At 38.9% G+C, this 15326-nt stretch overlaps 1 protein-coding gene across 4 annotated transcripts in view; it reads left to right on the top strand.

The window, feature by feature from the left end:
• Positions 1 to 6428: 6428 nt before the first annotated feature.
• The window catches only part of LMNTD1 (lamin tail domain containing 1), a 157764-nt gene continuing 148866 nt past the window's right edge, over positions 6429 to 15326 (top strand). For 3 of the 4 annotated variants that reach the window (XM_025402595.1, XM_025402594.1, XM_025402593.1), the window contains exon 1: positions 6429 to 6497. Coding sequence is in view for 1 of the 4 variants with exons in the window: in XM_025402597.1 (XP_025258382.1) it covers positions 6440 to 6497 (58 nt within the window). In the remaining 3 variants the exon portion in view is untranslated. The remainder of the gene's footprint in view (positions 6498 to 15326) is intronic. The other variant, XM_025402597.1, reaches the window with a different exon arrangement.

The following is a 15326-nucleotide window of genomic DNA, read 5'->3' as shown; positions in this document are numbered from 1 at the left end:
GATCTTGGATTTCCAGCCTCTAGAACTGTGAGGAAATACATTTCTGTTGTTTACACCCCTTGGTCTGTGGCATTTTGTTATGGCAGCCCGAGCAGGCCAATACAATCACATCTCAGCTCAGGTGGCTACCCGGGCCCTGCCATCCTCTTAACTTTTTTTTCTTAGCCCTGTGGCTGTTGCTCAGCCCCGTTGCTTTGTCTACAGTCTTTAAGCAGCCTGATTGATCCATTGCAACAGGAGGCTGCTCTTCACCTGACCTCAAGAGTCCTCCCTGCCTGGAATCCCACTGGGTACCTATGTGGGCTAGACTCAGACTTGATTTGGCCATGCCCACTTTTTTGGTATGAGGCATTATTTATTTTTTAGCTATCTTTATTTTCCCAACCCTACAGTGTAAGCTCTGTGAAGACAGAGACCTCTTATTCCATTCACCATTATACTTCCAGTCCATTTATTTAAGTTCAGGGGTACATGTGCAGGTTTGTCATATAGATAAACTTATATCACAGGGTTTGTTGTTCAGATTATTTCATCACCCAGGTGTTATGCCCATTAGTTATTTTTCCTGATCCTCTCCTTCCTCCCATCCTCCACTCTCACGTAGACCCTAGTGTGTATTGCTCCCCTCTATGTGTTCACACACCCACTTTCGCCTGCGTATTTGGGCCATTGGCCACTTTCTTGCTGCGAGGCCAGAGCCACAGTTGTTGTTTCCTATTCCTGCCAGCTGGCACGTGCAGGCAGGATGCACACGTTCACCGCATCTGTGCCTAGGATGAGAGGACACTTCCTGCTTTTCTGCTTCTTAGTGCCATTACCTTGACCCACTGCCCAGACTTCAGGCTGCCTCTTCCCTGAGGCAGTGCTCCCCAGACAGACCCCGACCCCGGCCTGCCTGGTCCCCGGTGCCAGCCGTCCTAGCTGAACCTTTCCTGGAACTAGTTACGTCTTGATGACAAGAAGTCCTTTCAGGTCATTGTTTCCTTAGTGAATTTTTTTCATATGCCATTAAATGTCCTGATACACTCCACCATCTTTACATAACCAGATGAATCTGGCCAAGTTGCAACAGGGATGTCAGTGCTCGATAAAGATCTGTTGCCACTGATTTGATTTGATTTGCCAAATTGTAGTGTCTTATTATAAGTCAGGTTGTCTCTAAGAAAACTCAATGAAAAAGAACTGAACTAAGACACATGAATTGCATGAGTTAATGGCTTTAAAATTAAATTATTTATGGAAAAAACTCAAGTGTTCCTTCATATGGAAGCTTCCTGGTGCATTTCTTAACTACTGACAAAGTGATGGAGGGGCAGAGGAACAGTGTTAAGAACATTACTAATTGAAAGTTATGCAGACATAAGGACAAAGCATATTTAATCAGCAGAGTTTGATTTCCAAAGTTCATTCAGCCACAGCTATTCTGTAAGAGCTAGATTAAAGTAAAACTACATGAGAGACTCATTTGTATATATCACAGATGAGAATTTCTGCAGTCTCCTTAAACCTCCAGCTTCATGTCCTCTGAATGCCAGGATGAAAGTAAGCCTCTGCCAATCTCACCCTCCATTTCTTTTTCTATCCCCACAGTCTCTCTCCACCAACTCCTCTGCCTTTTTGTCTGGGAGACAGTATAGCAAAATGGGGAAAAATCATGGGTTTGGGGTAAAAAGATGGGATCTGCCACTTATTAGCAGAATGGCATATTAATAAATTATTTAGGCATAAAATAGATTTGTTTAAAGACTTCTGTAAAATGAGGACTACCATCCAACTCAGGGTGCTTGTAATGACCAGTTGATGAAATCTATGTACGGTACCATGCAGAGTGTCCAGCTCAATAAATACACATTTCTTATTCTTCCACTGCCCGCTTTTTACATTCTTTCAAAGGAAGGGGAGCCCATCGCCAAGGCTGTTGTGCCTCTTGTGCTGACTTATTGCCCCCAGCTCTCCCACATTTGTTCCCTCACAGGTTTGCCCTGTCTTTAGTATGAGCAATATCCCCCTCTCCCCAGGCTTCTTCTTTTCTGCCTTTGATGGGCTCCATACATGAGATTCTGGGGGAATAATTTCTACCTATTGTTTTTCACATTCTAATGATCTTTTCTTCAAAGCCAATACACTAAAACGAGTGGTGTGTTTTCACCACCAGTTTTCTTACCACCTGTCATCTCTTTTTATCTTAGCAGCTTGCAGATTCTTTCAAGTCCCTCTGGAGGGAAATTCCCAGGGTCTGAAAGGCTGTCCTTCTGGCTTGGTGGGATTATTCGTAGCCGAGGCATCCTCCACGCTCATCAGGCTATAGGAGTGCTTTCACCGTGTAGGGAGTGAAGCATGTTGACACTATTGCACTGAAAAGGCTGCTCTCCAAAAAAGGGAAGATATAAGAAATTCAGGTCATAGAATGTTTAAATTATGTAATCATATATTTTCATGAGCACTAAAAAATAATTTTTGGCTGCAAGATATCATCTCCAAATTGCCCAATATAATATCCTATAGGAAAGGAACTTTAGATATAGATAGATTATTGAATTGTGTTAGTGCCCCTTGAAGAAACATCCGTTATTATTTCGACCTGTTTTGCATAGACTGAAACCCTTCCAGAAGCCTCATACATTATCCATGTGGTAAATTACAGCACTTTTACCTAATTGCTCCTTTAGGAGCTAATGACCCCCTTTGCTGCTTTGTCTCAGACACCTGATGCAATCAGCATGGAGAGGGTGTGCTCAGTCTCATCTGTTGCCTTGTAAATTCATATTTAGTTCAAAATTAAGTGCAATTTCAAGGTGTTTGGTTTAATTTTAATCAATCTAATGTACTGTAAGCATTGCTCAAACTTATACATTTGTTAAAATTTGTGAAGGTGACTTTGGTGAATGAATTTTGGCCTTTAAATAGATTCAGCTTGCTGTATATGCAGAATAGCCTGCACAGAATCAACCATGGAAATTCACTGAATATGCCCTTTGCTCTCATAATACTGAAAATCACAGCATAACTTGAAGGACCTCGTTGAGTTAAGAAATCAGTGCATGATTTATAAAGGTACCATATAGGAACCTGGTACCATGGGCTGGTATGTCTCTCTATTATTATTTGTAGAGGGAGATGTGTGGATTGAATTTTTAAAATTTCTGAATGCATAACTAATTTCTTAGCCAATAAAAATGTGTAAGACTGGGCCCAGTGGCTCACATCTGTAATCCCAGCACTCTGAGAGGCTGAGGCAGGTGGATCACGAGGTTAGGAGTTCGAGACCATCCTGGCTAACACGGTGAAACCCCATCTCTACTGAAAATACAAAAAATTAGCCAGGCGTGGTGGCGGGTGCCTGTAGTCCCAGCTACTCAGGAGGCTGAGGCAGGAGAATGGCGTGAACCTGGGAGGTGGAGCTTGCAGTGAGCCGAGATTGCGCCACTGCACTCCAGCCTAGGCGACAGAGGGAGACTCCGTCTCTAAAATAAAATAAAATATAAAAATACAAAAACTAGCCAGATGTGGTGGCGTGTGCCTGTAATCCTAGCTACTCGGGAGGCTGAGGCAGGAGAATCACTTGAACCCAGGAGGAGAAGGTTGTGGTGAGCCAAGATTGTACCACTGCACTCCAGCCTGGGCAACAGAGCAAGACTTCGTCTTTGGGGGGAAAAAAATTAAAAATAAATAAATTAATTAAAATAAAAATGTATAAGCTCCATATGACTTAAAAATAATTTTCTATAAAAAGATGAATAATATAGTTTAAAACTACTCTCTATTCTTAAAAATTGAGAATGAAGAGTTGGAAAGCACCTACAAAATAATATATTCCAATTCCCTTATTAGACAGGGGAGCAAAGAAAGGTCCAAGGCTCTTAGCAAGTGACGTGCTAAGGTCTGTTTTCCTCTGTAAATTGATGACTAAACTAGGACAAAAACTGAATTTATGAAAGACTTAATTTTATGGAGGAGAGGCACTGACACACTTATCACAGAATTTTTAAAGAGTTAAAGAATTACTTTGCCCACTTCATAGCAATATAATAAAGAAGAAAACAGATCTAACATGGGAAAGCATTGTTCTAATTAGCTGATTTTCTGTATATATAAATCCATGTCGCATTCCTTTCTAACTGCATTTTGTATTTTTTGTCATATTTCTTTTAAATGAAAATGAGTAAATCAATAATTCTGTTCATTTGGAGTTTCACAAATTAAGGATTGAATTAGTTCCATTGATAGAAAAGAAATTTGCGAAGCAAGTGTGATGTTTAAAATTTATAATGGGGCTGGGCGCGGTGGCTCACGCCTGTAATCCCAGCAGTTTTGGGGGCTGAGGCAGGTGGATCATGAGGTCAGGAGATCGAGGCCATCCTGACCAACATGGAGAAACCCTGTCTCTACTAAAATACAAAAAATTAGCGGGGGGTGGTGGTGTGCGCCTGTAGTCCAAGCTACTCAGGAGACTGAGGCAGGGGAATCGCTTGAACCCAGGAGGCAGAGGTTGCAGTGAGCCGAGATCATGCCACTGCACTCCACTCTGACAACAGAGCGAGACTCCAGCTCAAAAAAAAAAAAAAAAAAAAAAAAGAGAAAGAAAGAAAAAAAGACAAAGAAATTCATAATGGGAAAGTTTACTGACTTAATCTAATCATTTGCAAGTGTTCTCTGTTTATATCTAAATCTAGCCACAGCCACAGAAGTGGAAATTCAGCAGTGCTAAGGTGGCTTGTTGGTTTGCTAATTATGAACTACACTTATCTATTCATTATAAAGATTTTCTACTATGCTCGTTAAACCTAGTTTTGGTGGTTGCGTATAACCGAAAATAATGAAAGTAGTGGAATTGAATATAGACTATTCTTGATTCTGACTTTACACTTACACCAATCTGTATCACAGACATATGATGTGACAAGTAGTTGGACTGAGATTCAAGATTATCAAGAAGATTATTGGAATCTGGTTTTATACCAACTCTCATTAATGAGCCCTAAATATATATACTGTGCTTTGAAATATTAGCTGACAGTAGCACATACTAATTATTTTTTAATGCAAATACTTGTATTGGGAGTGACTGTTTTAAAATGCTTCCTATAATGGTGTACGATTATACAAAGTTTGGGGACCTTTGGAGACCTGCCGAGACAATGAGCATATGCTATTCATTACTCTCTTCCTAAAGCTTATCTCCTTAAGCTTCCTTGCAGAATAGTTTGTGTAATTACAAAACCATTACAAAGGAGAATTAACAAAACATTTGGAAAGGTGGATCCAATTTTATAGATTCAGAAACATAATTTGTTAACAGGCTCGATATTCTCTTAGTATCTCCACCAGCACTGTCCAATGGAACAGTATGCAATGACAGAAATGTTCTGTGTCTGTGCTGTCTGGTATAGTAGCCACTAGCTACATGTGTTGGGCACTTGGCATGTGACTAGTGTGGCTGAGAAAGTAAAGTTTTAGTTGCATTTAATTAATTAAAAATCAATGGCTGAGTGCGGTGGCTCACGCTTGTAATCCCAGCACTTTGGGGGGCGGAGGCGGGCGGATTACGAGGTCAGGGGTTCAAGACCAGCCTGGCCAACACAGTGAAACCCCGTCTCTACTAAAAATAGAAAAATTAGCTGGGCATGGTGGCGGGCACCTGTAATCCCAGCTACTTGGGAGGCTGAGGCAAGAGAATCGCTTGAACCTGGGAGACGGAGGTTGCAGTGAGCCGAGATCACACCACTACACTCCAGCCTGGGCGACAGAGCTAGACTCTTATTACAATAAATAAATAAATAAATAAATAAATAAAGTAAATAGCCACATGTAGCTAATGCCTACAGTATTTGGCAGTTCAGTTCTTGAGAGAGATTACAGAGTCCCTTCTAAGATCCCCTAGCACTGAGCACTGTGCCTGAAACATATTAGCCAGATGAAATGAGAAATCAGGAAACGCAGCATATACACAGGAAGACAAAAACCCCCAGGCACACACACATATCGTTGAAATGACACTGAACTCATTAACCCAATATGGAATGTAAAAGGAATTCATTTAGGAAAATATCATTGAAAGTTCTTTGCTGCTGGTTAATTCATACAGGGTAAAACTAAAAAGAAAAAAAACTTTCTGTGTGGTTAAACTGGGTTACCAAGCAGATAAGATCCTATGAAACCCATAAAATCTTGTTAGATCCCTGCCAAGGCTTGAGATCTGTAAGACCATGGAGTGACTTTCTTTTGAGACGACAGCCCCTCTGGGTGAGGTAGGAGCCATTCCCACCTCCTGCTGTGTGTTCCAAGCCTCCTCCCTGAGTCAGTGGCAGGCACTTCAGGGCAGCGTCCTGTCCTGTCACTAGTGTGTAGCTAAGGAAACCTGGCTGAATGCATTGTTACTATGGTTCCGTGTGCCAGATCTCCGGGGCTGAGCATAACAGAAGAAGCTTAAGGACACTACATGCAACAGCCAGCGAGAGCGGGAGACATCGGCGTTTCCAGAGACCAGACCCACCATAGTAAGTGAGAAATGAATGCTGGATTTTCCCCATCAGGCAATTCACTGGTTTCCCTCATTTCCTTTCTATACTAACACCTGACACTTTAGAAAGTGGTCATATTTGTCATCACTGAGACGTCAACTAGAGACAGATTGCCCAGTTTCAAGATTTCAAATGAAATAAATTTATTTAAAATAATAGCAAATGCTTTTTTTATATATAATACTGAGAACTCAGAAGATGATGAATTCATAACTGGTGTATTTATGTATTTATTTGACTGGTAAATGTTAGAAACCATGTGACATGCTAGAGATAAAAGAACGAATAAATGAACACAGATTTAACTACACATTTTATTTTTTAACTACTTCCAAAAATGATTTGTGCTAGATTGTAGAAATTTTATTTTTTCATTTTTCATTTTTATTATTTTTTGATACAGGATCTGGCTCTGTCGCCCAGGCTGCAGAGCCGTGGCTTGTTCTCGGCTCACTGTAAACTCTGCCTCCCAGGCTCAAGCCATCCTCCCACCTCAGCCTTTAGAGCAGCTGGGACGGACTACAGGCACAGGCTCCATGCCCAGCCAATTTTTTTGTATTTTTGGTAGAGATGGGTTTTGCCATGTTAGCCAGGCTGATCTTGAACTCCTGGGCTCAAAGCAATCCACCTGCCTTGGTGGGATTACAGGTATGAGCCACTGCACCCAGCCAGAGTGTAGAAATTTTATAAGAAAAATAGTTATTATTGTAGACAACACAACATCATTAAATAGTCAAATGATCTATTAGATATAAAGGCATCAAAAACCTATTCGATCATTTTAGAAAATGACATTTTAAGGATTTGAGAAGTCACCAGAAGAAAATTCAAATTATTATCATCTCAGAATACTAGGAAAGACATCTTAAAAGTGTGGCACTTTAATTTCGCTTTTTATTAGTTGGTGGGTCTTAAACAAGGTATATCAACAACCTCTCGAATTTAATAGATCCATGTCATAGAGAAGTTTTCATTTTATTTGAATTTCAAAGTTGAAAGACTAAAATGCAAATACTCTGAAAGCAAAATTGCTGGCAAAAAGCTGGTTTGCATTTACATTTTCTAAGCTCCAATAGATCCCTACCTACCTTTTAAAGATTTTCTAAGGCCACCAGGACATTATATTTTTAAACATTGGCAGCTTACTACCGTTGAAATTTTGTTTTGGCCACCTGTTCGATAGGAGGTGACCTATCTCTGAACTATGGTTGATGCTTTCTTTCTGCATACTTCCAGGCTACCATTTACTCCAGCAATCATCAAAGCCAGGGAGTACTGAAGAACCGGGGACTTTGGGTTAACACACATGAGTGGCAGACATCACCCCTCTTGACCCAGCTGCCCCTCTAAGGGGCTTTGAGAAAAGCATAAGATAAAATAAATGATCCTGGGGCTAGGTTGGATACTGGCAGTCCAATTCTACAGGAAAGCAGAAGACCATTGGAAAGAGAGATCAGATGCTGGAAACCAAGATGAATCTGGGAAGACAGAACAATCAAATGACAAATTGGGAGCAGGTGAGGGGCCAGAGTGATGGGAGAGGGCCAGGAGAGATGAGAGGGAGCTGAGAGGAAGGTAAAGACTAGGATGGTTTCGGAACCCATTTAGGGACACTGAGCTCTACTTTCCATATGCTGTCTTTGAACAACAGGCCTGTTCTTGGTGGGCAAGGGATAGGTCTTCCACCCCATACTATCCTGAACAATGTCATCTCTCCTAGCTTGGGGTTTACTATTTATTTTTTAAAAATTAACTCCGGTATTGTGATTTTATTTTTGACTTCTACACTGTCAATAGCCAACAAACAGGACTTCAATCCTATCATCAGAATTATTAGATACAATGCAATAACCAACCCAGGATTTTTCCTCATCCATGAGGGCCCTACAAGGAGAATCCTTTCGTTGTCCTTCTGAGTGTCACATTCCTTCAACACCTGCAAGCTTCCCAAAGTGACTTCAAAACTGCCATGCAGCAGTAGGGACATGGCTCCTTATTTTCTCAGTGATTAATATTTACTGAGAACCTGCTATTTACAGGCACTTCATATACATTATCCTTCTTCATGTGCGTAACCACCCTGTGAGGGAGGTAGCCATATCCCAGTTGAAAAGGATAATCCGAAATGCAGACGGGTTCAGAAAGTCTGAAACACATACAGCTGCTACATGTCATGGCTGGGTTTGAAGCAGGCCCCAGCTCTCTTCCTTACGCTGTGATGTTTCTGTATTGTTCAGATCTAATGTTCTGTGGCCCATTTTGCCCTGGCATCACTGAATTAGCACATTATCAATTTCCTAATCACATGGCTGCTTCTTAGCCACACATAATTCTACTCTATGTTAGCAAGCTGGGCTCAGCAGTTACTTTGATCTTTTTTTAAAGGCTGCAGTGAACATCCAGTAATAATGTATGAGCAACCTAACCTTTCAAAGTGAAAATATGTCTAATGGTCACAACCACCTCTCCTTTCAACTCCCTTACCCTCGCATCACCATTGCAATTATTCCTTAATCATTGAAACCTCTAGTCCATTGATGCTGTCACTCTTTCACAATTTTCACTACTCTCCAAACCTTGCTTCTCTTTTTGCCCAGCTTACAATTCATGACCCATTTCCAAAATCATTTAATTGAAAACATGCTCAATTTTCTGGCCCCACTCTCCCTGTACTTACCTGGCTAGACTCCAACTCTTCATGAGCCTAACTACCCATTTTCTCTATGCCTAGAGATTAATCACATCTGTTGTCCCGGCTGTACTTTAAATTTGTAATCTCAGGCCTCAAATAGGCCCTTAGTACTGTGGAAGAGTCCTACTAGTTTTCCCTAATAAAGTTCCCCTTTGAGTCTTTGAAGTGACTATTTCACATTTCCTCTCTCCCAAAACCTCTCACACTCTCTCACTCCCTATTCATAGCTGATGACTTAGACTCATACTTCATTGAAAAAAAAAATCCAAGATCAGACAAGAGTGCCTTCATCTAGTCAAATCTATGTACCTCAGTCTCTGTGCCATATTGTCTCTGCGCCCATATTGTCTTTGCCTTCCCTGTTTTTGAAATAGGAGAAATGTGTCTGCTTCTATCAGAAGTGAATCCTTCCAGTCCTACTCTGATTCTACCCACCCTCACCTTTCCAAGGATTCTTGTTCTTACAGTTAAACTCCTTCTATTCTGCAACATCTATGGCTTTCTCCACATGATGTACTTTCCAGACAACACATATGCAAGTTCTGTGAACTCCCAAATTACAAAAATCAAAAAAACCTTAAAATACTTCCTTGTTTTTCATCATTCTCTTTTTTTGGTTACTCAATCAAGATTCTGTTTTTGTTTTTGTTTTTTTTTTTCCTTTGTTTTGGTGGTGGTTGTTTGTGTGTGTGTGGTTTTTTGTTGTTGTTGTTTTTTGTTTGTTTGTATGTTTGTTTGTTTTTGCGACAGATCTTATTATGCTGCCCAGGCTGGAATGCAGTGGCAACCTGCTGCAGCCTTAACCTTCTAGGCTTAAGCAATCTTCCCACCTCAGCCTCCTGACTAGTTGAGACTACAGGCACGTGTCACCATGCTTGGCTAATTTTTTTTTTTTTTTTTTTTTTTTTTTAGAGAAAAGGATATGACTATGTTGCCCATTCTGCTCTTGAACTCCTGAGCTCAAGTGATCCTCCTGCCTTGGCCTCCCAAAGTGCTGGGATTACAGGCATGAGCCATTACACTGGCTTCAAGCTTCTACTTAACCATTCACTGAATCTGCAGTGGCAGGGCCACCACAATCTTATTATTGCTAGACCCTATGTGCACTCCTCCTGTTTTCATTGTTCTCACCTTCTTCACAGCCACCTCTGATCCAACTGTCCAATTCCTTCTTGGAAACTTTTCTCTTTTGGTTTTTATGATGAACACTTTCCCATATCTAGCTCTGGCCAATCATTTCTTATTTCTTTTACTTTATCTAATCTCAAAATATTGAGATAATGCCAGAGCATGTCTCAATACTGGACTGACTTCTAAATCTATGTGCAGTCTCTCCAGGAGATCTTGTCCAGTTCCTGACCATTAATGTCAGCTATGTTGCATTTGTCATTCATCCGACACCCTGAATTTCGGACTCATAATCAACTGATTACTGGTACCTCCACTTGATAACAAACATTGATTTCTCTGGCACTTCCCATCAGGAGCCTGTCCAACAGCTACTCCTCCCTTCTTCTTTGCCATCAGAACCTTGATTTTATGCAGTTCCCAGGGGACCATGGTCTTCAGGGTGACTGGTTGTCCAAGTGACACTCGATTAGTCATGGCCCCATCATGGTAGCTCAATTCCTATTGTCAGCAATGGGCTTAAAAATTGGAATGCACATGTGACACAATTCTGACCAATGAGTTGAAAAGAAAATCTGCTATAGAACTTCCTGGGATATTTTCCTTGCTATTAAAAAGGAATATGTAAGTCTCTTCCTTGTTTATCCTATATCTTATTGTCTATAAAGCCCTCTATCATAGGGCCCTTGCTAATCTTTTTCATCTCATGCCATTCCTTCTTTCTTACTCAGCACACTGGCCTCCTCTCTATTTTTCAAACCCACCAGCTGTCAGGGTCTTTGGCCTTGCTGGATGCTTCCACTGAATGCCTTTCCTCAAGTTCTTTGCATGCCTTGCTCCTTCTTGTCATGCAGGATTCAACTCAACTGTCATCTGTTTAGAAAGGCTTCCCCAGCTTATCCCATTATAATCATAAATGATAAGTTATATTTATATTTCTGTCATGACTTGCTGTATGACTTATCACAATCTAAAATTACCATGTTATATGTTTATTTTCTGTCTCACCCAAGGATCATGAGATCCTTGAGAAGCTTATCCTTAAAGGACTATTAATGCTTCTTCAAGACTATGATCTTGTGCTATATTTTCAGAGCCTAGAACATTGCTTGGAGTGTTGCATTAACTGAACTGTTGAATGCATACTGACCTCTAATATTGAAAATATATCATAGACATGGCATGACTAAATAGAAGATTTGAAAATACAGTCCTGAGAAATCTGACTTGTGGGACGTATATAAAATTCCAATTGGCTGTATTGAGCTCAGATTGGGGGTGTGGCATCAGAGTGAAGTTAATCAATTGAGCATCAGCTAAGGTAGCTCTTACTCAAAATAATTTTCTTAATAAACAGGCTCTCAATGCTTTTCTTTTCTGAAATGAGGAGAAAGAAGATTAGAAGAGAGGTTGGTTGTTTAAATATTTTTTGAAAGGAGAAGAAAGTTATATTTGGCCAATAGAGCTAATGTTAATTTTTGGCACCTTCAGTACTAAAGCAGAGATGGCCAAAGAAAGATGGGGTGTTTTAGTCCTTTTGGATTACTTTGATAGAACATCACTGACCAGAAGGATTAAACAACAAACATTTATTTCTTACAGTTCTGGAAGTTGGGAAATTCAAGATTGGAGTGTAACATGGTTGGGTTCTTAGTAAGGGCCCTCCTTCTGTTTCATAGATGGCTGTCTGTCTTCTCATGGGATCCTCACATGGCAGAGAGAGAGCCCCAGTCTTCTCATCCCCTTATAAACACATATCTCATCACATTATTGGGACTCAACCCTCATGACCTCATCTAAACCTATACCTCCCAAAGGTTCCACCTTCAGATACCCTCACAGTGGTGATTAGAGCTTCAACAAATGAATTTTTGGGGGAAGGATCACAAGCATTCAGTTCATAACATGATGGTATTGTGAACAATAAGCTTCCTTCTCTAAAGGCCCCAAATAAAACTATAGTTCCTTACCTGGACTCTTTAACATATATTATTTTTAAAATGGCATCCAAATCATAAAATTTGTTCCACTAACTTCGGGGAAATGTTTTTTAAAGATTTGGATGGAGTATGGTTAGATTAATGAGGAGACTGTACAGGAAGAAAAACTCTTGGGTTGTTAAATAGAGTTTTAGAATTTCTGATTGCAAATTTGCAAATTTGTTTTAGTATAAATAATTTCAAGCTACTTTTTAAAAAGTGAAAAGTCCTACTATGGTTTTAAGTAATAGTACAAATAATAATGATATATTTATTATTCAAGAGTAAAAAAAAAAAAATTAGGATGGGAAAGCAAAGAAGCCTAAATGGATAAGACCAGATTTTCAGCAGTTGTTTAGTTTAATTTCCAAATTGTGTGTCTCTTATATTATACTTTGTGGAACCACAGAGTTTCATAATTTTTTTATTATTTATCACAAAGTTTGATGTGACATATGAAATATACATTTTAAATGTTTACCCTTGTGGATAAATAATAGTACAAGCAGTTATTATATTACTTTTATAAAAAGTAAATCTATTTGAAGTTAAGTTTAATAATCATAATTTCCATTTATTGACCATTATGCTGCTTTCTAAATATTCATTATTAATAATCTTACCAAGTAGGAAAGATGTTATATTATTCCCCTTTAACTGAACAAAGGCTTAAATACTCATCTCAGGTCACATGGGTAGTAAGTGCCAGAGACAATATTTGAACCCATTATTTTTTTCCTGACAATAAGCCCCAGAATCTTTCCATAGCATATAGCTTACTGTATCAGCCAATAATTTTGTCATTGCTGTTCATTTTTTTTCAGTCAAACTGCTGGTTTGGCTTATAAAGGAAAGGAAATCAAGACATCAGTGTTACCTAGTCTTGGTAAAATTCAAATTTTGATGCATTAGTACAGCCTATGAACATTAATAAAAATGGAACACTACTACCTTCTTGCACTTATCAGATCTACTCTATCACCATCCATCCATCCATCCATCCAAAACATACTGGTTGAGTACATTCTATATGCCAAACACAGTATTAGTTGCAGAAATTATTTTTCATCAGAGTATTGCTAGTACCAAGCACTTTTTGATGTCCTGTAAATGTTTGTAGTATGAGTAAATGAACAGAAATGAAAACTAAATATATTTCAAATTAAAGACACCTTTCTTCAATAAGCTGATATTTTATTACAATCGTAATGTTGTGGATAACTAATAAAATTTTAAATAACATTATTTAATGTAATTAATGATTCTTAATATATATACAGAGTTGTGTGGTCACCACAATATAATTTTAGATATATATATATATATGTTTTTTTTTTTTTTTGAGACAGTCTCACTCTGTTAGGCTGGAGGGCAGTGGTGAAATCTCAGCTCACTGCAACCTTCACCTCCCGGGCTCAAGTGCTCCTCCAACCTCAGCCTCTTGAGTAGGCTAGGTCTATAGGCATGCCATGCCTGGCTAATTTTTGTATTTCTTGTAGAGACAGGGTTTTGCCACATTGCCCAGGCTGGTCTCAAATTCCTGTACTCAAGCAATCTGCCCACCTTGGCCTCCCAAAGTGCTGGAATTATACGTGTGAGCCACTGCGCCCAACTTTAATTACCTACTCTATTTTCTATCACCTCTAAAAGAAACTTCACACTCCTTAGCAGCCACTTCCTACTCCTCTCCCCCAAGTCACCTAGCTTGAGGCAATCACTAATCTCTTTTCTGTCTCTGTAGATTTGCCTAATTTGGACATTTCATTTAAATGCAATCTTATAATTTGTGGTCTTTTGTGACTGTCTTCTTTCACTTAGCATGTTTTCAAGGTTCATCCATGTGGTAGTATGTATCAGTAGTTCATTTCTTTATTGCTGAATAATATCCCATGGGATGGATATGCTGCATTTTGTTTATTCATTCATCAATTTATGGACATTGGGTTGTTTCCATTTTTTGGCTATTGTGATCAATGCTACTATGCATGTTCACATAGAAGCTTTTGTGCAGATATATATTTTTATATTTATTGTGTATATATCTAGGAGTGGAATTGCTGAGTCATAAAGTAACTGTGTGTTTAACACTTTCAGAAAATGGCAAACTGTTTCCCAAAGCAGCCACACCATTTTACGTTCCCACAAACAATTTGTTCACATACTAAACAAGACTTGGTATTTTCTGTCTTTTAAAATTACACCCATGCTAGCGTTTGTGAAGTAGTATCTTATCGTGATTTTGATTTCCATTCCCCTAATGATTAATGATCTTTTCGTGTGCTTGTTGGCTATTTGTATATCTTTTTTGAAAAAATGTCTATTCAACTTCTTTACCCATCTTTAAATTGCATTGTTTGTCTTTTTATTCCTGAGTTGGAAGAGTTCTTTATGTATTCTGGACACAGGATCATTATCAGACTTGGAAATATTTTCTTTAATTCTGTGAGTTGTCTTTTCAGTTTCTTGATGGTGTTCTTTGTAGCAAAGAAGTTTTTAATTTTGATGACGTCATATTTATCTTTTTTTCTTTTGTCACTTGTACATTTAGTATCATATCTAAAAAGGCTTTGCCCAACTCAAAACCACAATTTATTTCTACATTTTCTTCTAAAAGTTTCATAGTCCTAACTCTTACATAAAGGTCTATGATCCATTTTGAGGTAATTTTTGTGTGTAATTTGAGGAAGGGTCCAACTTCATTATTTTGCATGCAGATATATAATTATCCGGGTACAATATGTTGAAAACACCATTCTTTTCCCCTTGAATTGCCTTAGCACCCTTGTCAAAAATCAATTGATTATGAATGTAGGAATTATTTTTGGACTCTCAGTTATGTTCCATTTATCTTTATGTATAACCCACTGCCAGAGGACTACACTTCATTACTCTTTTTAATAAGTTTTGAAATCCAGAATGGGAATTGTCCATCTTTGTTCTTTTTTTTTTCCCCCAGATTTTTTGGTTATTTTAACTCTCTTGTTTTTCTACATGAATTTTAAGATA

Source organism: Theropithecus gelada, chromosome 11, assembly GCF_003255815.1.
Source record: "Theropithecus gelada isolate Dixy chromosome 11, Tgel_1.0, whole genome shotgun sequence".
NCBI lineage: Eukaryota > Metazoa > Chordata > Mammalia > Primates > Cercopithecidae > Theropithecus > Theropithecus gelada.
The sequence above is the reverse complement of the archived record's forward strand: the minus strand, read 5'-3'. Positions and strand labels throughout refer to the sequence as shown.